Here is a 23,910-nt window from a genome sequence, read left to right on the forward strand (position 1 = left end):
TGAGAGAGCTCACAGCCTGGACAGGAAGGACTCTAATGTGAGAGGCCTCAAGACCTCAGCAGAGGGGAGTCGCATGACGGGGTGGGGTAGTTAGTGAGAGTGTCAAATTATCAGGGGCTCCTAGAGATGCTTTAGGATCCCTTTAGGTCTTAAATCTCTTATTTTATTTTTTATTTTTATATACTTTTTGGTTCTTTCCCCTAAAATGTATTTTATGGTTCCATGGGCAAAACACTGAACTAGCCTCTAAGGGAAATATGATTAAAACAAAATACAGTTGCAGTTGCTCAGTTGCCGAGGATCTCATAACCCAGTTATGGAGCAGACACTTCCTGAACGTCAGGACGGTGGCGCCATTGGCAGCATAAAGGCTGGTAGGTTCTGCCTGGGGTGCGAAGTTGCGGTGCGGGCTGCTTCAGCAGGGAAGGGTTAGTAGGACTCAGGAAGGGGGAGGAAGGGCCCCCAGGCCAGGGTAGGCGTAGCGGCTGTCCCTTCACCTCAGGCACTTCCGTCTACCAGTCCCCTAGTCCCGGAGCTCCAGGTCTTCTTGCAGATGTCGTGTTCTGGTGAGAAGGCAGGAGGCTGAGTGGACAGAGGGTGAGGAAAGCCAGCAGGAAAAGGCCGTGAGGTGCAAAAACTAGGGTTTGCTGATGGATATCCAGGACAGATATTGACTGCTCGGCCTTTGCCCTCTGGTAGTTTCTAAACCAAGTAGCCAGTGAGGCTAATGGAAGAGCTAAATGACTGTAGCCTTTGGGTGGCAGGTGCCTGGGGCCCTGCTACTGTCCTGTAGGGGCTGTTGTGGGACTGTTCCAGTCCATGGCCTCTCTACCCCTTTTCCTCATCTGGAGGGATGGTCCTATAATCCCACGGCCCCAGAGGTATTCAGGGTCCTAGACACAGAGAAGCACAGAACTGGACGGGAACTTCCGGCCCATTCTACCCAGGGCTTGCACTTACAGAAGCCGGACCCTCTTGAATATTCAATGCCCTTGCGTCAAAGAAGCCATGCAAATTGCCAGTCTAAGGTCTACACTTGGCTGGGCAGGACCAAAGCTGAGGAGGTGGGTGTGTAGGGTACAGAAAGGTGTGTAGGGTACAGAAAGGTGTAGGGTACAGAAAGGTGACACAGCTGTACCAATTCAAAGAGAGAATGACTGGCCAGAAGCCTCCTCCAATCTGCTTCTCCCCAAACACACTCTGCCTCTACCCCTTCCCCTTCTGCTCAGGAGGACCTAAGTGCATCCAGGGCTGAGGGAACCTTGAGGGTCCACCTGGGCACTTGTGCCTCCTATCTGTAGGGGCCAGACCTGCCCTGTTTCCTAACTTGTCTCACCAGTCAGACAACTGTAAAAATAAAACATGTTTATTGCTGCAAAACCTTATTAATACAGTTCCATAATCTCTTACCCGAAACCCTTAGGGCCAGATGTATTTCAGAATTTAGAATTCTTTGGGCTTTAGAAAGCTACCCAGGTATGGATGCTGAATATTACATAATACTTCCAGAGGGGTCTGGGGTGACGCCCCATAATCCCCCAGATCAATATTTCTGTGGAAAATTGTGAAAAGGCGCACTAGAAGAATAAATGAGCATGAATAACACTTTTTTTTTGGCCACACCGCACGACATATGGGATCTTAGTTCCCCGACCAGGGATCCAACCCACGCCCCCTGCAGTGGAAGCACAGAACCTGACTTCACTTTAAGGTTTTTTTTTGGTTTGTTTTTCCTCCCACCTCTCTCCCAGGTCAGTTTTTTTTTTTTTAGTTTTAGTTTAATATTTATTTATTTATTTTTGGCTGCGTTGGGTCTTAGTTGCGGCACATGGGATCTTTCCTCGTGGCACACAGGCTTCTCTCTAGTTGTGGTGGGCAGGTTCCAGAGCGAGCAGACTCGGTAGTTGTGGTGCACAGGCTCTCTAATTGTGGCACACGGTCTCAATAGTTGCGGCTCATGGGCTTAGTTGCCCCACAGCATGTGGGATCTTCGTTCCCCGACCGGGAATTGAGCCTATGTCCCCTGCATTGGAAGGCAGATTCTTAACCACTGGACCACCAGGAAAGTCCCCCAGGTCAGGTTATGATGACAAAGTTAGGAAGAAACTTCTGGCTTTTGGCATTTTTTTTGGATTTCAGAATTGCAGATAAGGGATTGCAGACCTATACTTTCTTGCCTATTTACAGAACAGCACAGTTGTCATTGAGACTTTTGGTGCAGTGGCCAGACTAGCTGGCCTCACATCCCAGCTCTGGCATGAACCAGCTGCGGGACCCTGGGCCTCAGTTTCCTCACCTGTAGCACAGGAGTATTAATTCTCCCGCACAGGTGTGCTTTGAGGATTAAACAGCTTAGTATACAGTACAGTGCTCAGAACTCCGCTAAGTATGTGGTTTGCTCAGCATATATGGAACATGACACCATCACTGAGAAAGACAGACATTTAAGACACGTCTTCAGGACAATCTGATAATTACAAGCTCACTGCTGAGGTCCTGCAGGCCACCAGGGCAGGCTGAATCTTTTTCTAGTATTACAGTCGTTCACATCCTCAGGCTCGGAGCCTCCCAGGGCTGCAGACACGGAGGTTTCAAAAGTCCCCACAGGAGGCTCTGTCACACCTTGGGGTCAGCTGAAGGGGAGGCAGAGGGTGCCCTGGGAGGGGTCTGGCCTTGTGTCCTTTACGAGCACTCCCTCTCTCTGCCAGGGCTCTGGAGTCCCAGCCCCTTAGCACATCAAATGGCCGTGAGACTGGATTCTTGTTCACAGAGGAGACATGGGGTTTCTGCTCCACTGAAGATGCAAAGGTGAGGCTGGGCCTTCTCCAGACATATCCTTCACAAGCATTTCCACAGGACACAGCGAAAAGGGGTCTTTCCCTTATTGTAACAGTAACACGTGCTTATTGCAAAAATTCAAATCATTCAAAAGGACAGGAAATAATGGAAAATATGGCCTGTGTTGTTTCTCATCCTCCAGCTGCCTGGGACCAACGAACAGGCCCCCAGGCACCTGTCTCTCTGAGCTTCTCCTCATATACACAAGGACACCCACACACCACATATACACTCACCCTCACATACACCCTATATCCTCTCACCCTCACACATACACACCCACACACCCTCACATACACATGTTCCCACCCTTGCCGCCTCCCCTACACCCTCACAGCCCCAACACTCGAATCTTCCCAAAAGCGGATCAGACATACATAAAAGAACACACTTATAAATGAGGCAGGCATTCAGCCATTTCTTGCTGACGCTAGCAGGTGCATGAAGGATGCTGCCCCTGTAACTCTTTGACTATTGTTCTGGTTCTTCCCTGACTGCCCAGACCCTTGGTTTTCACGTTCGGGAAGTGGGAATGAGAATAACACAGCCAAACTCTCATAGGGTGCCTGAGAAGCTCAAGTGGGATTTACACTTAACATGAAACCATTTTGCAAATTGTCAAGTGTAAAACAATCAGGAATTACTACTGCCCTTCTCCCCGTCCCCGAAGCAGGAAATAATTAGACTTTTCAAAGGACTTCAGGAAGATGGCAAAGCCATCCTAGTGGCACAGACCACTTGTAACAAGACTGATAGGGGTGAGGACGCCTCAGTTTTGGGGTGGGGTGGGCCCTTCACAGTCAGATTTCATACCAGCCAGCCAGTGCCGGGGGCCTTCAGGTCCCCAAACAGCCCACAAACCACCTCCTTGATCTGTGACGGTGACCTTCAGTCAGCAGATGAGTGGAGTAGCCCCTGCTCTTGCTGGGCTTTGGGAATTATGGGGGTCCTCTCCACCTGCAGGGAGAAAGGAGGGAGGTGACCCCGGCTCCGGGATGGTGGGATGGGGCAGGAGGCTGAGGCCAGGGAAAGCACCCACCCCATGCCCCGCCCCCATCCTGAGTTCCAAGGCATCCCCGCCATGCTTGAGAACACCCGGGGCTTCCTCTCCCCAACCGGTCCAGCCCACAATCACCTGGGGCTTGCTCGTAAGATTCCTTATTCCTGGCTGTGGGGAAAGAGAACACAAGAGAGGAGATGGGTGGTGTGTCCCCACCTTCTCCCTCCCGCTCCCGCTCTGGGCCCTTCCCAAAGTCAGGCCCAGTGGTGTCCCCTGACTGTGGGATCTGCAGGGTCCTCGGGGTGGTGTGCAGCTGTGGGGTGGGGACGTTTGGGCTTTTCCACAGGTGGGGGACAGGGGGCAAGACCTCAGCAGTAGTTGCTGCTCCCCAGGAGGGAACAGTTCTAGCTGCAGGGATGGGAGCACAGCATTCTTCCCCATAAGGCTGGACCAGCCAGAGGGCCTCCCACTCCTTTGTTTCTTCCCCACCTACCTTGAATGCACTTGGTCAAGGTCACACCACCAACAACCACCAGCAAGACCAGGATGAGGGAGATAACCATGGCAGTAAGTCCAGGATGAGAGGACTCTAAGAAAAGACAGAGAAAAGGGCCCCCCCCACTCCCAGTCCATGGGACTGTCTCCAGGTGCCCTGGGCCCTCCCCAGCCCCTCCTCACCCGCTCCGGGCCAAGCCCCAGCTCCTCACCCCAGGACACAGTGAGCGTGTGGTTCAGGCTGGAGTGCTGCACGCGGCAGGTGTACTGGGCCTTCTTCCCCGCCGGCACCCACACAGCCGCCGGCACCCACACAGCCGCCCACGTCTGATAGGTGCCGTCCCCACTGGGGCGTGTCTCCGCATACTCGGAGTCCAGTTCCTTCTCCCCCAGCCACCAGCTCAGCAAGATGTTGTGTGGATAGAAGCCCAGGGCCCAGCACCTCAGGGTGGTGCCGCCATCCTTGGCCGAGTGCTCTGTTATCCGCACTGTGGGTGGCTCTGCAGGGAGAGGGGGAGCGAGGAAGGCTGCTGAGTGCCTGCGCTCTGCCCATCCCTCATGCTTAATCCCGGGCTCCTCCCGCATCCTCCAGGGTGGAGGACAAGGAAATAGGGACAGGGTCTCTCTCCGGGGGAGGCACCCAATTACTGCTGCAAGCAGGGACAACCCATTGCCCACCATTCCAGAGGGGCACTGTCCCGGGAACTTCCATGAGGGGGATATGACTTCCTGCCCCCAACCTCCAAGGAGGGTCCTGGGTGGGGCTGTTGGGCCCTAGACTGACCCTCCCCCTTCTCCCTACAGAGACTCTGGGGTTTTCTCAGAGGCTTGACATACTTCCCCCGTGACTTCCTGCATACAGGAGGTGCCTAATAAGACTTTGTTAAATGAGGGCAAGAAGGATGATACTTCTCTGACCCTATAATGAGAATGGTTATGACTGTGGGCTCCGGAGCTGGACATCCTGGCCATGAAGCCCAGTCTGACGCTGGTCCACAGCCCTCTGCCAGCGCTCAGGGCCTTCCTTCATCATTCCTTCCGCTCAGAGTTCGAGTTCCAAATGACGTAATTCAGGGGTGATAGTTCATTTTCTGTATCCACTTCCCTGGTCCACGGGATGCCCAAGCATTTGGTCAAACATCTTTCTGGGTGTGTGATGGTGTTTCTGGGTGGTATTAACATTTGAATCCGTGGACTCAGTAAAGCAGATTGCCTTCTGCAGTGTGCGTGAGCCCATTCACTGAGCTGAAGATCTGAACGGGACAAGGAGGCTGAGTAATAGGGAGCTCCTCTAGCCTGACTACTGCCTTGAGTCTCAAAACAGTCTCTCCTGCCTTGAGACTCAAAAAATGAAACACTGGGCTTCCCTGGTGGCGCAGTGGTTGAGAGTCCGCCTGCCGATGCACGGGTCTCTCCTGCCTTGAGACTCAAAAAATGAAACACTGGGCTTCCCTGGTGGCGCAGTGGTTGAGAGTCCGCCTGCCGATGCAGGGGACACGGGTTCGTGCCCCGGTCCGGGAAGATCCCACATGCCGCGGAGCGGCTGGGCCCGTGAGCCATGGCCGCTGAGCCTGCGCGTCCGGAGCCTGAGCTCCGCAAGGGGAGAGGCCACAACAGTGAGAGGCCCGCGTACCGCAAAAAAAAAAAAATAAATAAAGAAACACTGACTCTTCTTGGGTCTCGAACTTTCCAGCATTCGGACTGGAACTACACATTGGTTCTCCCGGTTCTCAGGCCTTTGGTCTCAGACTGGACCTGCAGCATCAGCTCTTCCTGGGTCTACAGCTTCCTGACCGCAGATCTTGGAACTTCTCTACCTCCATAGTCATGTGACCCAACTCCTTAGAACACATCTCTTTTTTCCTCTCTCTATGCATCCTGTGGGTTCTGTTTCTGTGGTGAATCCTGACTAATCTACCAGGTGAAGGACAGAAGACAACACCTGGTGCTGAATGAGAGTTCCACACTACTTATTTAACGCACACCAATATGTTTGCTTTGGGGAGGCAGCAGGTATTATTACCATCCTCATGATACTGATGAGGAAACTGAGGCACAGAGAGGGCAAGTAACTTGCCCAAGGTCACACAGCCAGCAGATCCTGGAGCTGAGCTGTGTATCTAGAGGCTAGGCTCCAGTGCCTGAGCCCTGAACCACCAGGCTCTGCTCTCATAATCACATCTTCTGCTCCTGATGTTACCTGTCCTGTCCTCCCTTTGAGGAATATCCTCCCCATTACCTCAACTGATTCACATCCCACTGCTCAATCACCAGACATCACGGTGTGCTGGGTGCTCTGATCAGCCCCACCCCCAGCAGCTTCTCTGACCACCACAGCCGCAAGGCTTTCACCCTTGGCACCCCAAAGCACCCACCTTCCCTAGTGTCCATCCCAGCCCTTGTGTCTCCAGCCCTGCTGACTGGGTTCAGGAGAAGTTTGCGATGCACCTGGAGTCTGGGGAGCATGTTTAGCATGAGGGGTACGAGGGAGGAGAGGGGCAGAGGGCTTCAGTTTCCCTGGCAGTCCCCAGTGGTCCAGGGAGTGGTGAGGGATGCAGACCCTGGGGCCTGGGGTCTGTTTCCCAAGGAGCAGAGCCAAAGGATGTTAAACCCCAAAAGGATTTTATGAGCACCTAGTTTAACCCACTCGCTCTGTGGATGAACAAAATGAGGCCCAGAAAAAGGGGGTTTATTCTCCAAGACCACACTGGGACAGGGGAGGCTCCACAACTCCCCACTCCACCTCACTTGAAGGCCTGTGGTCTGGGCTTTCTTCCTCCTCTGCAGGAAAAAGCTGTTGGCTAGCTGGCCATCTTTCTGGGTCCCAGTGGGCTTGTCTGAGCCAGGGGGACACTGCCTGCTTCCTCACCCCCCCCCCAAAGGCTTCTCTGTCAAATGGGATGGCTCTCGACAATGGGAGCATGGGGCCATTCTGCATTGCCACAGGGTGGGCTTTACCTCTCCGGCTGAGTCTCTGGCCTCCCAGCTCCAGGTATCTGTGCAGAGAGGCAAGGCAGGGGCCTTCCAGGTAGGCCTTGTCGTACTCTGCGTAGCAGCGCTCTGTCTCCCACCAGTGCTTGGTCCGTATGGCCACGGGCTCAGCTGACACCCAGCTCAGGGTTTCCAGGTCCAGCGACAGGTGGTCCTGCCCATCGTAGCCAAACTGCCAGAAGCCCCTGTAGCGGCCGTCTTCCTGGATCTCACAGCCGAACATGCGCTGAGTACTGTGCATCCCTGTGTGTGCAGGTGAGAAGACTTTGGTTAGTGGTGGCCGGGGGTGTCAAGTCCCTGAGAGGCACGGAGAAGCCCACCACCCAGAGGGGACTCCAAAGGGTGGAGGGACAGGGTGTCAGCATTTAAAAAACAAAAACAAAAACTGGGGCTTCCCTGTGGCGCAGTGGTTAAAAATCCGTCTGCCAATGCAGGGGACACGGGTTCTAACCCTGGTCTGGGAAGATCCCACATGCCATGGAGCAACTAAGCCCGTGCACCACAACTATTGAGCCTGCACTCCAGAGCCCGTGAGCCACAACTACTGAAGCCCGTGCGCCTAGAGCCCGTGCTCTGCAACAAGAGAAGCCACCGCAGTGAGAAGCCCGCGCACCGCAGCGAAGAGTAGCCCCCGCTCGCCACAACTAGAGAAAGCCCACGTGCAGAACCGAAGACCCAATGCAGCCAAAAATAAATAAATAAGTTTATTAAAAAAAATCTCCCAAGTAATTTTGATAAGCAGCCTGGGCTGAGAAACCTGCTGGGCCTCTCATGTGGGATGAACACTCAAGTTCATATTTAGACACATCCTTATTTCATATCCCACACTACTTATGGGTGTATAATGTCCTCAGTGCTAAGACTACGTCATGCCATGCTTATCCCGGGGGCCCTGGGCTGGTGCACAGCCCTTCCCAGGCTGTCCTTTATATCTACTCTTTCTTTTTTTTTTTGCGATACGCGGGCCTCTCACTGCTGCGGCCTCTCCTATTGCGGAGCACAGGCTCCGGACGCGCAGGCTCAGCGGCCATGGCTCACGGGCCCAGCCACTTCGCAGCATGTGGGATCTTCCCAGACCGGGGCACGAACCCGTGTCTCCTGCATTGGCAGGCAGACTCTCAACCACTGCGCCACCAGGGAAGCCCTATATCTACTCTTTCTGAGGCCTCTGGGGACCCGAGGCTTTTAGTTTGGTCATTTGGGTGTGTCTGGTCACAGAGCAGGAGGGTGTTGTGTGAACGAGCTGTGCACCATAAGCACTTTCTTGAGAATTAGCAGCAGCCTTGGTGGTAGCTGTAAGCTCGCTGCTGCTGAGATGGGGAAGCTGAGATGGCATCTTGAGGACCTGGGTGGGAAGGCGTGATGTGAGGGTGGTGCGTGAGGCAGGGAAAAGCCTCTCCCAGTCTGCTGAGGTCCAGAACCCTGGGTAGCCAAGGGGAGAGGGGGAGCTATCATGGGCCCTCTGCTCCTGTGGAGGCCTGCTGCACTGGCCTGTGGGCTGGCTGCTGAAGCCCTGATTCTGAGGCCCTGAGGCCCCTGCTTGGCTGTGGGGGAAGGAGACTGAGAAGAGCCAAGTATCAGAAGCTTGTCCCACACCCTATGACGGGCATGGCTGCCCCGAGGGTCAGTGTGCAGAGCGTGAAGCGTGGGGAGTCCGCCCAACGCACCGCTGCTGTGGTTGTGGTAGCCCATCACCGTCCACATCTCCACCTGCTGCACCTCCGCCCATTTCTCCTGCTTCCTGGTCTCCGTCTCCCAGTACTGGGCATCCATCGGCGTCATCCACGGGGCCTGGGGCTCAGCCTTGCCCACACGACTGTCAAACCGGATGAAGGGCTGGTCGTCCACGTAGCCTACAGCCAGAAACTTAGGGAGGCTTGGGCCTGGCTCTGATAGGGTCAGGTAGTAGTAGTGGAGCGAGTGTGTCCCTGTGGAAACACAGGCTGGTCTCAGGCTCACATGGACTGCCTGGGTCTGCACTGGGTGGGGGTCGGGGGAGGGTGGTCAGTGTGCTGGGTAGGGTTGGCAGTGGAAACGTATCCAGAGAATTCGTTATCAGCAAGAACTGGGAATTTCAGTGGAAAAAATAAGGGCATCCAAAGAGTTTAAATATAGACAGAATCAGTCAAGCACTGAGAACTAAGTTCATGCATTAAGGCTTATGGATTTTCTTCCCAGAAAGTTTCTCAGCTCTTCACTCAGGGTCTACTTACTCATACTTTATACTCATCTCTAATAAGTATGATTGTCTGGTTTCCCATTTCAAATTAAAAAGATTTCTTTTTAAGAGTTGGTTGTTTGGAAGCTTAATTTATGTGGAATTATTCATTGCCCAGACATACCTGGGAAAGGTTGGCCGTCATTCTTAGCTTGAATCACCACTGCCAAGCTGGTGGCATCTTGACTCCGTTCCCCACTCCCTCCTGCTCCCACAGCAGACGTTACTAGTCAATCTCTTTTGAGTCCAAATGCTGCCCCTCTACTATGTCTCCAAAAGCGCCAACTCATCAGTTAAACTTGGTGCTGGAGATGAAATCTACTTAGCAGCCAGTCCTGACTCCAGCTATTAAAACAAATGCTGTATCTTAAGAAACGCAGGCCACATTTCTCAGAGATTTCCCTGGCTTATTCTCTTACCTAATTTTTAAAAAACTTCTTGCTCAGAAGTTTTTATCCCTCAACACTCCTGTCTCTGTTATTTTTCTCCATAGCACTACACTTCCTAGAGAATATGCACTTTGTTTGTCTTGTTAACGGTCTGTCTCTCCTCTGCCATGTCAGCTCCCTAAGGGCAGCGATTCCTGTATGGATTGCTCTGTTTCCCCAGCACCTAGATTAGCTTCTGGCAAACAGTAGGTGCTCAATGGTTGAACATTCAAGGGAGAAAGGAGAAGTCAAACACATCTCCCCACTCACAGCTCTTTTCTTACTGCCTTCTTGTTATTTCAGGCCACACCAAACTCCGCCCAGGCCCTCTGCACCTGCTGCACTCCCCTCTCTGTTTTCTCTCAGCCAGTTTCCTCATTCCTCAGGTTGCAGTAAGGTATCCCCTCCTCCAGGAAGTCCTCCTGATTTCAGCCTGATGTCCCTCAGAGGGGTCTCAATAGTGTCCTGTGCTCCCTGTGAAACTGTGGACTCCATGAGGGTGGGCAATACATCTGACTCTGTCATCGCTGTTTCCCCAGGGCCTAGCAGCACAGCTGGCACACAGTGAGCACTTACTTCTGGCCTTTGTTGAACTGGACAAAAAATAAGAACATGAATCGCAGTGACAATAATCACAGCTGCCATTTTTGGAATGACCACTGTGTGCACTGGTTTAACGGCTCCTCACTCACTATCTCAGTTGATCTTTACAATAAACCTAAGAGGTCAGTGTGGTTGGCCCCATTTTACAGATAAAGGAACCGAGGTCCAGGGGAGGCCACGTATAGCACTCAAAGGCATGCACTAGAAAGAGGGCAGCCCAGATTCTCTCCCCAGGGTTCGCTGCCTTTTTCTAAGCTGAGGAAAGAGGTGTTCTCTTCTCACGGCTGGAGAAACCTCCTCATGGGAGGCAAGAGGGGTCCATGTTAAGAGTGTTTGAGTGAAGGGTTAACATCGCGTCTGGGCTGGTGTGGGCCTCCTGGGAAATGCCTGGAGTCTCTCTCACGGTGCTGTTTGCTTGCACACCATTGAGTTAAGATCAGTGTGGTGTGCTCCGGTGCTGGCAGCTGTGAACAGGCACAAAGGCGCTGGGGAGAACAGAGGCTACGGTTTCTCTGTGTCAAGGTGACCCACCCACTCCTTGGCTCTGATCTGCAGCAGCTCTACCTGCCCTGGAAGTGAGGGAGGGCAAAGATCCTGTGTCTTTGGGTAGCTGCTGGCCTCCTGGGTGGTGAGGAAGCCATGCCAGCTGGGCTTTCTGTCTTGCCTCTGTCTCCACAGCTCAGGAAGCATAGTGTGGTAGGCTGAATAATGGCCCCCCCCAAGATATCCCTGGAACCTTTGAATGTTACCTTATATGGTACCAGGAGTTTTGCAGATGAAATTAAGGATCTTGAGATGGAGAGATTATCCTGGATTGTCTAGGCGGGCCCTAATGTGTCCTTAGAAGAGGGAGGCGGAGGGAGAGTCCATGACGTCAGAGGAGAAGGTGACGTGAAGATGGAGAAGAGAAAGATGCAGGAAGGCACCACGTGCCAAGAAATGCAGCTCTAGAAGCTGGAACAGGCAAGGAAACAGATTCTCCGTTACAGCCTCTTTAGGGAGCTGGCCCTGCCAACACCTTGATTTCAGCCCAGTGAAACCCATTTTGGACTTCTGACCTCCAGAACTGAAATAGAATAAATGTGTAGCTTTTAGCCCCCAAGCTGTGGTCATCTGTTACAGCAGCTACAGGAAACAGACAGTATTCGACTGAATCCCATTAGGTCCTGAGAGTTTGGTGGCTAGTGAGTCCTGGGGCCGGGGGAGGGTCGTGGAGGGGGGAGGGAGAGAGAGAGGGAGGAGAATGCACCATCTGGGAGCAAGGACATCCTCTGAAAGCTGTGCCAAAGACTGAGGGACACAGAAGTAGAGGCCCAGGAACCCTGGTGCTCCCATCACCTAAGCAAAGAGGCCGTGAAGGGACGGATGTGCTCTTCCCCAGGTGCGGAAAATGCAGGAACGAGCAAGCGATCCTGAGGTCAGGCCTGGTGGGAAAGGGAGCAACACACACCTGGTCGTTCTGTTAGGGCAGGTGCACGACCTTGCTTACTATGTAATGTTACTATTTATTAATGTTAGCTGCTTTAGTGGCCAGTTATTTTTAGTTAAAATGAAGGGAAGTCGATCGATACATATATATTAAAATTTACGAAACACTTTTAAAGCACTTAGGGGCTGGCCCTGTCCTGAGCACTTTATAAGATGTTGGCCAGGTCACCCTCATAACAACTTTATCAGGAGGGTACTATTGTACCTATCTAGGACATATGGGGAAACTGAGCCACAGGGAGGCAAAGCCACCTGCAAAGCTCACACCAGTAGTGAAAGGCAGGAACAGACTGCGCACCCAGATTCTCCAGGTGATCCTTGCCTTCACCCACCCTTTAGTGAACCCACTTCTGGGTGACACTGAGTGGCTGGGGACACATGAGAAGGCCCCTCCCCATGGCATCTCTCCACTCTCTGCCCTCCCAAGACACCATCCTGGCTGCAATCTAAGATGGCTCAGCTCTGCTCATCCTGGCAGCCTAGATCATATGGCCCAGCAGGGCCCACCCTGCCGCCCCACTCAGCAAGTACTTTCTGAGCACCTACCGTTTGGCTATCTCCGAGGCCCTGGGGATGCTGGGATAACCCAAAGAGCCCCAAGTGCCCGCTGTCAGGAAGCTTACATGAATGTAGGATAAGCAAGATAAAGGAGTAAAATGTATGGTAGGCTGGATAGTGGTAAGTGCTGAGGGAAAAAAATAAAGCAGAGATATACAAAATATCAGGGGAGGAGTTGAAAATTTTAGATAGAATGGGCAGGGAAGGTCTTCCCAGAAAGGAAACTATTAAAGAACTCAAGGAACCAGCATGTAAAGATCTGGGAGACAGAATTCCAGGTCTGCAGAGGGGAAAGTCAGTGCAAAGGTCCTGAGGCAGGAGCATGCTTGGGGTGTTCTGAGGCTGCTGCAAGAATGCAGGGGAAAAATAAAATGGTGGTGTGATTCAGTGTAGTAGGTGTAGGGGTGAAAGAAGGGGCTGAATTCTGAATCCTTCCCAGGCTTGTCCAGATGGTGTCTGGAATGGCCTGGATATAGCCCTCTGGCCTAGCCCTCCCTGCCACGAGGGCTCTGGTTCCTGGCATCTGCTCTGCCCTGGACTGCTTCACCATGGCCTACGTCCTGGCATCTGGTACCCATCCTGAGAGTCAAGGACCTGCTTTTAGGGCAAGTTCATGATTGTGACTCCCTCAGCTGACTTCCAGGTACCGCCTCCCATGTATCCAGGGAGGGGCCTGCCATCCCTTCCTCTCTGAAAATCCCACTGCTCTCTGCTCTGCCTGCCAGATGGTCTTGAGAGCCCAGCCGGCTCTCTGCAGGGGCTCACACCCTGCCCATTCCCATCTTTTCCCCAGGAGGACCGTCTCAGCTGGGACTAGACTCCCACTTGCTAACTGGGCCCAGGAGGGATCATCATGCCTTGGGCTGCAGCCCAGAGTGTGGCAAAAGAAGCCGAAGGGGGCCATCTCCTGGCTTTGGAGGTGATACCACCTGCCAGGCTGGGGGGTCAGTGCCACGCACTGTGGGACCATGGCAGGAGGAAGTGGGGGACACACAGCAGGCGTCCAGGGGGATCTGCTCCTGCTGTGACGTGGCCTAAGGAAGTGGCTACATGCCCATCACTGCTTCAGGGCCTGTTTGTATCATCAGCTTCCCACCCCCGACCCCCTCCACTGCCACTTCCTGGTCACTGGGCCATGTGGCCAGCCCCCAGCAAGGAGCCGTCCTGCACCCGCCTTGGCCCAGCCTTTTGCCTTCTCCTCTGACTGTGGTGGAGGAGGGAGGAGGCCAGCCCCTTTCCCACTCTGCCCAGGAGACTTCTGTGCATCTGCCTCACTTCCCCCACAATCCACGTAGCACTGCCAGTTCCTAGCTGCGTGGCCTTGAGGAAGTTATTTCACAGCTCCAAGCCTTGGTGTCCTCATCTGTAAGTGGGTGCAATTAACTGACCTGCTCCAGAGTGCTAGAGCATTCGGTGAGATAATGAAAATACGGAAGAAGTACAGGCATGGAGACCTCATCTTCTTAGTCTTAGAGCTTTCCTATTCCGATGGGAGAGGTGGCCGTGGGAAGGAGAGAGCTGGAGTCGGGGGTGGGGAAAGATGACTGAGTGAGGGGCCAGCTCACTGGAGGTCAGGTCTCATCCCCTGGGACACCCTCCAAAGGCTCTGGCCTCTGTGTCCTCTACCCTGGCAGAGTTCCCCCACCCCAGGACAGTATACCAGATTCCAAGACTGTGCACACGGCCTCCTGCAGACTGGGGGCTCCTGGCCTCCACCATCCTACCCCTTGTTCAGCAAATAGGCACGATCTTACCTGTAGGCCATGGCTTCTTTTCCAACTTCAGGTGTGCCAGTTCTGCCATCACCACCTCTGCCCTGGCCGCCGGGCTATCGGCCACCAAGGGCAGCCCCCAGGGACTCTCTGCAAGGGAGAAACGGAAAAGGGAAGTATGAATCTCAAGGTATAAACATCCTAAGCATCCTTGTGTTTGCTGGGAGAGATAGTATGGAATGACAATGAGAGGCACGTTGAGAGGGAAGAGGGATGTGGGGCCTTTGCCACAGGAGTGGCTGGAAGCTCCCCCCGGCATCCAGGCACAAAGCCAGCAGGGCTGAGGTCTGGGCCTTGGTGCCAGGCGTGGTTCCTGAGCTTTACAAGTATTGATTCGTGGTGTTTTCCCTGCATTCCTGTGAGGCAGGTCTTGATTGTTCCCACTTAGAGAGGAGGGAAACCAGGACTGGGCTTTGCTAGAGGTTCTCCATCCGGCTGCCCAACGCTGCTTTGACTATCCTGCCATTGATATGGATTTAGTGGATTTGGGGGTAAGGGAGGGCTGCACACTGGCGGGCGTTGAAAACTCCCAGGTGATTCTTATGTGCTGCCCAGGTACTCCTGGCTCTACCTGGCTCTGCCCTGCCCACCTGCTCAGCTGTGCCAGCCCTGACCTCTCTCCGCTTGCAATATTACTCATTTGACAAACATCTATTGAGCACCTACTACAAGCCAGGCACTGAGCCAGGTGGGGGTGTGTGTGGGGACAGAGAGACAGACATAGCCCCCAGGGAGCTCAGGTCTGGCAGGGAAGGGGACAATCGAGCAATTACACAAGCAGATCCAGTAAGGCCAGTGGGGGCTGACAAGTGTCGGGGAGCAGAAGTACCAGGTGCCGGGGGCATCCTGGGGCAGGAGGGTGCCGAGGTCAGGGGTCTTGTAGGCTGAAACCTGGAGGAGACCTCACCAGTGTGAGTTACCTGGCAGTAGGGTGCGTGAGGAGGGAAGGAAATTTTGGGCTCGTGTGAGTCTAGTGTAGTTTCAGAACTTGCTGCATCAGCCTCGCCTGGGGAAATGCAAATTCTTGGGCCCCAGCCCTACTGAGTCAGAAGCTCTGGGGGTGGGTCCTAGCTTTCTGTAGTTCAGCAAGCCCTCTGGGTGATTCTAAGGTTTGAAGACTGCTCTAGGCAAAAGCACTAGCACGTGGGAATGCCTGGAATGAAAAAGAGTGTGGTGTGTTCAGGAAAACCAAGGTCAAGGGACGACTACAAATGCAAGAGATGAGCCTGGGGAGGAGAAAAAAGGGCTAGATTGCCTCTTCGTGCCTCAGTTTCTCCTTGAGGCCAAATTGGGTCAGGTCCTATGGGCTGGAGTTCAAGGGCAAGGTCTGGGCCACAGAAAGGGTGTGGCTGTGGACAGCAGGGAGGGGACCCTGAATCCCTGGCTTGGATGAACCTGAGAAGAAGTGCAGGAAGGGGGAGGCAGAGTAACAAGGGCACGCAGAGTCACATGAGGAGGAGGGTGGAAAAGGGAAGAGGGAGACCAGAAGCAGTCTCAGTGGTCATGGCCCTTGAAGTTCTATAGGACTGACCTCTGCAGTCCCTCCCCTAGCCTGCCCTTGATGCTGCTCCTGTCTCGGTGCCCCCTGGTTGCCCAGGCCAGATACCCAAGAGTACGGCCCTTACCCTGCTCTCACCCCCACTACCCAGGCCCTAATTCCAGCTTTGCTGTAGTAACCAGCTTTGTAATCATTTATCTCTACTTAATCTGTCTCTCACAGTTTTGATCCCAAGGGCCATGGGTTAGTTCTGCCATCTCCTCTCACCGGGCCAGGACTCCCTGCCTCAGCTTCTGCCTGAGGCAGCATGGGCTCCAGAGCCAGCCTGGAACCCAAGTCCTAACGAGCCGTGAGACTCTGTGAGACCCCGGGTAGCCAGTTAACCTCTCTGAGCCTCAGTGTCCCTATCTTTACCATGGGGATAATAACTGAATCCTTGTCATAGGATTCAATTCTAAGCTGCTATGAGGCTTAGAACTCCCTGCTGCATGACTCATGACATATGCCCCTTGAAATCCACTTCTTCATTCCCCACCTCCTGCAGGGAAAGCCTGGCACCCAGGAGTGTTTGAGGGGGCTTGCTGGAGATGCCTAGCTACCTCCCTGCCATGTGCCATCTCTTTCCTACAGTTTGGCACGCACCAGGGTCACCCTCTATTCCTTCCCTCCTTCTTGGCTTGGGGACCTGTCCCCCTGGGCCAGCCTTGGCCATTCCCCTCACAAGGCTACAGGGTCTATGCACACACACCCATGACCATCCCTGCCATGCAGAACTGGAATCGCCTATGCGCCCCTGTATCACCCCTGGGGGGAGCTGTAAGAAGGATCCTCAGGGGCTGTGTGAACCTGAGAACCAGGGCTGGTTACAGTCTTGGCCCAGAGACACAGTGTAACCAGTCCTGGTTTTCAGGTTCACAGCCCCACTCCCCTGGGGTCCCTGTTCCAGGGACACTGGCCAAACTCGTCCCCATCCCTGGCTCCATTCTCTCCCCTGATCTCCTGCCCAGACATCCAGGGTGATTCTCCTTCAAGTGTTTCCCATGGGGAGCTGAGGGCTGAATCCTCCTGGAGATGCATCCTATTGTGTTCAGGAGCCTCAACTTGGAGGGAAAAAATAACCTCTTTATTTTCACTAACCTCTAGCTGAAGTTTGGCCTTTCTCCCATGCTGAATGGAGGCAACAGAGCTCAGCAGGATTTGCAGAACCTGTGCTTTGGTCTCTGATAGAAGCCACAGATGTTTTCGAATCACGTGACCGTTGTTGCAGACACCTGGAAATATGCTTTACCCTCACTACTTCCAAATTCTGGGAATTGTTGCTATCTAATGCATTCTTTAATGTGCTAACTTAGAAGCACATATATTACATATCACAAACTTATATTTCTATTTAAATTTTTTAGTAGCTTTATAAAAACATAACTGGGTTCCTTTGGAATCCTATGTATGTCATTTTTTGTGTTAAAAACATTCTGAGACAGGGTCCAAGCACAAAAAATCTAAGAACTCCGACTCTGGGTCCCAGTGCTGCCACCTAGCGCCCACTCTGGGCCCTATTTTAAATCTGTAAATTGTAAATTTTGTGTGTTCTAAGAGCCGAAATGGCTTCTTGGACGTGAAGCCCTTGGAACAGAACCTGGAATAAAGGACATCAGCTATTATTACTGCCATGATGGTGGACACTTCCCGCCTGTGCTAATAAACTTTCGGGCATCTGTGCGGTCAGGGTGGGCGGTGCTCGGTGGTAGCGGTCGGGAATCCCGGGGGAGGTCCGGCCCAGCAGTTTTGCGCGCAGAACGGAAATGGCTAACGGATGGAAATTCCCCGCTAGGTCAGAAAAACCCTTGTTGCTCCGCATCACCCGCCACCTCAACAAGGGGTTGCCCGGGCAACCCGAGAGAACCTCGCCAAGGAGCCAGGGAGACCTATAGCGATGGGCAGGTGCCTCGCCGAGCTAGCAGGCGGAGGCTGTGCAGGCGACGCTCAGGTTCCTGCCTCCACGGAGCTTCCCCAGGGCCTTCCTGGAGGACCCAGCCCTGGGAAGTGAGCGCGAGCGGCGTCCTCCAGAGAGGCCAAGGGACCCCCAGGAAGCTGTGGCGTCGGCTGGGTCCCCTGGGGTCCCCACCCTACTGACCGCTCAGTCCGATCAGGGGTCTGAAATGGGAGGCGGCAAAACAGGGGCCCTGCCTAGCCCGGGGCTCAGCGACCCCTGCGATCTTGGATCAGCTCTCCAATTCACCATCCGGCCCCCTCCCCCAAACCCAGAATAGCTTCTGCGTTCTTGGTGGATCTCTCCCTAGCACCGCCACAGGCGCGAGGCTGAGGGACGATTGGGTGTCCGCCCCGGCTCCCACACCTCTCCGCCCGGTTACCTGCTGCGCCCTCCCGCACCAGTCCCGACAGCAGCAGCTGCAGCAGCAGCAGCGGTGGTGGCAGCGGCGACTGCCGGTCCCGCGCACTCCCGGGACTCTGCGGCCGCCTGATCGGCAGCCTCACGCGCTGCCCCAGGGTGCCGGTCCCGGTGGAGTCCGTCTTCAGCTGTGGGGCAGGGGCCTCGTGCCAACGCCGGCCGCCGTCCGACCGTAGGACGCGTCCCTCGCCGGGGTCCGGGCGGGAGAGCGCTCAGTGCCCCCAGGGCCGCGGCAGCTGCGACCCCGCCCTGGCTCAGGTTCAGGCTCCGGCCGGGCTCTGGCTGCGGCTCCACCGCACGCACCCTGGGGGGCCCGCCCGCAGGTCCTTGATGGCGCCCTCTGGTGGGCTCGGGAAAAGAAAACATGAAAAAAACCCAATTGTTTGCGGTAATTGTGAAATACAGCACATATGCTTATTTCCTGCCTCACGAAACGAGACCACGAGACCAGGCAGTGAAGTTCAAGTTACAGCCATTTGGAAAGTCGGGCGGTGTCTGAGACAACTGTCATGTGATACGAAAACACTTGTGGTTTCTGTTGGGACCGAGGCAACGGTCCTGCTAACACCACTGAGCTTTGCTACCTCTACTCATCAGGGGATGAATGGCTAAATTTCAGCTAGAAGTTAGTGAAAATAAAGGTTATTTTCCCCATCTGGGTTCACAGACCCCCTGAATTCTGACCAGGGATTCCCATGTTCAGGATAATAGTTTTCAGCTGGGCCTTTCCTGATATTTGAAAATTCATAGGAAGAGCCTTGGTGATCCTGATTGGGGCGAGTGAGGGGAGCAATTTACACAACAGAGGGAAAGGCCAGAAGTACAGCTTTGCGCTGTCTCGGGGCCACCACACACGTGGTGTCCTGCCAGGCCAACAGGAGAGGAGAAGCCGGATTGCAACGATCTGAGTCTAGAGCACAACGTTTGTTGCGTTTTAATATTGTCAAAAGAACACAAGGAGGGGAAAGAATAGAGGAAGTTGGGCATCAGAAAAATCTAGTTAATCGAGGGACGTCCCTGGTGGCACAGTGGTGAAGAATTTGCCTGCCAATGCAGGGAACACGGGTTCGAGCCCTGGTCCAGGAAGATCCCACATGCCGCGGAGTAACTAAGCCCGTGCGCCACAACTACTGAGCCTGTGAGCCACAACTACTGAGCCCACGTGTCACAACTACTGAAGCCCGGGCACCTAGAGCCCGTGCTCTGCAACAAGACAACGCAATAAGCCCATGCACTGCAATGAAGAGTAGCCCCCGCTTGCCATAACTAGAGAAAGCCCGCACACAGCAACGAAGACCCAATGCAGCCAAAAATAAATAAATAAAAATAAATAAATTTATGAGAAAAAAAATTCTCACCCTTCACAACCTTTGGGTAAGTTTCATCTACCAATAAGGTCTTCACTGCTCTGGCCTGAGAGCTTTGAGGGGAGGAAGGAGGAAGGAAGATGGTAAACAGGCCTCCTTCTGTGGGGGAGTGCTGGCTACCATCACCTGAGAGCAGGAAGGAACCACAAAGTTCACTGAGCTGGAGCCCTTGCCCTCTCTCACACTTCCCCCACCTTCCAACTTCTGCTTAGCTCACCTTCAGAGAAAGACAAGGCAAGAGAAGAAATACTAAAAGTTGTCCAGGTCCACAGTCAGGAGGGACACTGGGGCGTGTGTGGTGTGGAAGGAGAGAGGAGTTGAAGTGGATGAGGGCTCCTGGCCAGTGAGGATGTGAAGCTAAAGTGACCATGGTCCTGGCAAACTTATCCTGAGAAACCTGCCTTATGGCACAAACCCATGAAGAGGGTGTTAATGGAGGGGAAGAGAGAGCTACAGGGGGGATGCGGGGTGCTGGAGCTTCCTGCCAGAGAGTCTTTCCATCCACACCTTGGACCAGGAGGAGCCACACGGGGTACCCAGCTTTGATCAAAGGTACCCAGCCTTTGATCCCTTCCAGGATGAGAGGGTGCATTCCCTGTCCCTGTCCCCGCCCCGGTTTCTGGGGGCAAACCCCGAGCAGCGAATACTTGCACCCCAGGACTTCTGCTCTGGGAACCCAGAGCACCTGGGTTTTCACACTCACCAGCACCCTCCCCTTAGAGCCCCAGATTTCTGTGAGTTGAGGACCCCCTTTACACCTGCTTGGAATGCCTCACCCGGGTAGCCTCTACTGCTGGTAAAATGACTCTTCTATACATCTGATCTTTGAAGTTCTGGAAATTCACTAACCACAGAGGTAAACTGTAATCTACCGAGAGTTTAGCAAAGAGTTTTGCTTAGAAGATGTTAAAAAAAGACAAGGAAATGAAGGAAGGCTGATTAACTGAGATGACACACATTTGAGAGTGCAGGTGCACAGCAGGTGTTCCATCATGTTTGGAACTGTTTTTTGTTTTGTTTTGTTTGTTTATTTTTAATTGGGGTATAGTTGCTTTACAATGTTGTGTTAGCTTCTGTTGTACAACAAAGTGAATCAGCTATATGTATACATATATCCCCTCCCTGTTGGACCTTCCTCCCACCCCCCCTTACAAGTCCCAGGACAAGACCTGAGTTAAGGCTGCTCTATGCCACCTGCCTCCAGCAACAGGATGGGAAATGGAGGAGGGTCTGGGACTCACATCGGAGGAGGCAGGTTGAGAGAGGCAGCATGGAGCCCAGCTGGGTTAGCAAAATGCACCATGTTTCTGTTCTTCCAGTCAAGGAGGCATTTTGTAAACAGAAACATCTAGTCCATAAGTGAGACAAAGGGGTGCGTTTGCACCTCTGGGGCAGGTCCTGGCAGCACCTCTCAGCTTGCTCTCCAATCCATTGAGTTCTGGTCACCCAGAGCCACAGCCTCATTTTGAAAGGAGACACAAGAGAAAGACAGTTCCTCACAGCCTCTCCTGTACACTGACACTGGCACTCAGGTAAACTCAGGTGAGTGCCTGTACACTCGAGGGGGAGGAAGATGCCCCCAGAGAGCCCCTGTATCCTGCTACATCCATTGACAATAATGACGTCACTTTACCTGTGAACAGTGTTTCACACCTTACTGAACACTTTCGAAATTTCATGTGGTCCTTGTACCAGTGTGGAGGTGCATGCAATTTACCCCCGTTTTCCAAGTGAAGAGATAAAGATGTAGACAGGTGCTGCTAGATGTGGAATCAAGACTCTTGTGCCATGTGCACTTGCTCAACGTTCATTTCAAAATTAATTAATTTTCAGCCCTCTCTGTAGGAGGACAGCCTCTGTCCAGGAGATGGTAAAGCCCCAGGGTGGGCACTGGGATGTTCTTAGCCTAGTAGCCCCAGAAGACAGGCACGGGGTAGTGCTTCCGCCTTTGCTGAATGAGGTGTTGATACTGTGGATGCATAGTCTCTAAGCACGGGAGAAGCAGTAGGCAGCACAGCTTGGCCATCAGCTCTACTGGGCACCGCTTAAACACTGATGGTCCCAAACCCTGCTGTTACACCTGGTGGGACCGTGGACACGGTGAGCTGCTGGGATGAGAGGCTGGAGGGACAGGTACCTGTCTGACCCACGGGCTTGCTCTGGTCCTTTAGGAACCTCTTCAGGAGGTAGACACACTCATGCCCCAGACCAGACTTCCTTTGCTTTTCAATGGCCACGCTGCATCCCAGTTGCACTTGGTGTTGAGGGTGACATGATGGCAGCCATCAGTCTCCAAGGGATGTAGTCCTCCACATCAGAGCAAACTGACAAAACCCTTGGACGCTGCCATCAGCCGGGACCTTGAATCTGGCCATGAGCTGGAGAATGTGAACCCTGGAAGGCCCCAGCCTCATCAAGGGTGCTCTGGGGTGAGAGGTGGGGGGCAGGTGAGAACCCAGGGGTCACGCAGGCTGCCTCACACACTGGTTTTCTGCTCAAAGCCTGAGGACTCTTTCAGGTACCAACGAACTTATTTACAACTCAGTAATAGAGGCATGATGTAGAAAACAAACTTATGGTGACCAGGGGATAAGGGGTGGGGGGGGGGATAAATTGGGAGATTGGGACTGACATATATACACTACTATATATAAAATAGATAACTAATAAAACCCTGCTGTGTAGCACAGGGAATTCCACTCAATACTCTGTAATGGCCTATATGGGAAAAGAATCTGGAAAAAAAAAAGAGTGGATATATGTATATGTATAACTGATTCACTTTGCTGTACGCTTGAAACTAACACAACATTGTAAATCAACTATCCTCCAATAAATATTAAAAAAACAAAAATAATGATGCATATTCAAACACATTGTCACTATTAAAATTTTATTATTGAGAATATTTACTATTTGAAAAGGTTTTATGTATATTTAATATGCAAAATAAATGTTAAAGTGTAAAAAAAAAAAATGCCTGAGGAACTTTTCAAAACGTGCACTTTGCGTTTGTGCTTTTCGGGGACATTGAACGTGGATGACTGGAAGCCCTCGGAGTCTGTTTTATGATCCTCCCCTCTACACAGTGCTTTTAGGTGAATTGCCCATTTTTCAGGGCTGCTTCCCCCACCCCAACCTTGACAGCCTACCCCTCCCCAGGGTACTGGCACTGGCCAGCCAAGCAGGGGCCGCATTGCTGCCCCCTGACCTGCTGGGTGAGGTGAGAGGCCCTGGACCTCAGGCCTGGGGTCTCTGCAGCGGGGCGCTGTGCCGCCTCCTGAATCACTCACCTTGGTTGTCACTGAGGTAGCCCATCGTGGCATGCAGGTAGTCCTGGAACAAGCACTGCCAGCCCAGCACCCAGGTCAGTTCTACTCCCAGGAGGCTCCCTCCTGTCTCGGAACCATGGCCTCAAGGACTCCACGTTCTGATGCTCAGTGTCAGACTAGGTGACCATCCGGTCCTCCAGGCACATGAAGGCAATGTACCCAGGTGTGCTGGGCTGAGCCTCTGATGCCACACGTGCAAGAACAACAGGGACTGGAACACTGGGAAGGGCAGAGGGTCCCATCTCTAGGTCACAAGTGACCTGAGCGGTTCTGACATCACTGGTTCAAGCCCTTTGCGTGATCCCCACTTTAGAGATGAGGACACAGAGGCACAGAGAGGTTAGGACCCTGCTCAGGATCACAGAGCTGGGAAGCGGTAGTGCTGGGTTAGAAGCCAGGCCATGAGGTTTCAGAGCACACAGAGGATCTCTGCAAACCTGGAGGGAAACCGCAGTGATTTTGCCACCACACTCCCACCCCTCAAGGACTCAGAAGCCCTGGGGTCCAGCCCCGGGTCGGTCCTTGCTAACTGTGTAACTTGGACAACAGTCTCTGAAATACTAAATCTCTTTTCTTTTTGAGGCAGGTGGGTGGGCAGTGACTTGGGTGAAGGGCTGGCTGGGGACCGGAAGACGTGGGTATACACAGAGCTGCACAATGGGAGATGTGTCACCAGCAGCAAAGCTGGGCTCTGGGGCTTCCCCAGGAACTAGGAGTCCTGGGGAATCACACGGGACTCCATATCTCTCTACATCTTGCTGCACCTAAAATCCGGTAAGAAGGAAAGCAGACAGGGAGGGGAACAAAAGTCACACTGGGAGGGTTTGGACAAGGGGAAGCAGAGGACAGGGGTCTATCCAGGTTCCTTCCTCTAGAGATGGCCCCTTCTCGGAGGCCACCATCTACTCTTGA

General features: G+C 53.3%; 1 protein-coding gene across 1 annotated transcript; it reads right to left on the reverse strand.

Moving 5' to 3' along the window:
- Nucleotides 1-1,348: 1,348 nt before the first annotated feature.
- LOC309960108 (H-2 class I histocompatibility antigen, Q10 alpha chain-like) lies at nt 1,349-18,443 on the reverse strand. The gene is made up of 8 exons (XM_082836705.1): nt 18,262-18,443; nt 14,374-14,481; nt 8,992-9,252; nt 7,292-7,567; nt 4,546-4,833; nt 4,332-4,427; nt 3,974-4,006; nt 1,349-3,795 (listed from the first exon to the last, which is right to left on the reverse strand). Exons 2-8 carry the CDS (start codon nt 14,420-14,422, stop codon nt 3,731-3,733), a joined length of 1,068 nt encoding a protein of 355 aa, XP_082692831.1. The 5' UTR covers nt 14,423-14,481; nt 18,262-18,443; the 3' UTR covers nt 1,349-3,730.
- Nucleotides 18,444-23,910: the final 5,467 nt, after the last annotated feature.

This window comes from Leucopleurus acutus, assembly GCF_964270905.1.
Source record: "Leucopleurus acutus genome assembly, chromosome: 3".
NCBI lineage: Eukaryota > Metazoa > Chordata > Mammalia > Artiodactyla > Delphinidae > Leucopleurus > Leucopleurus acutus.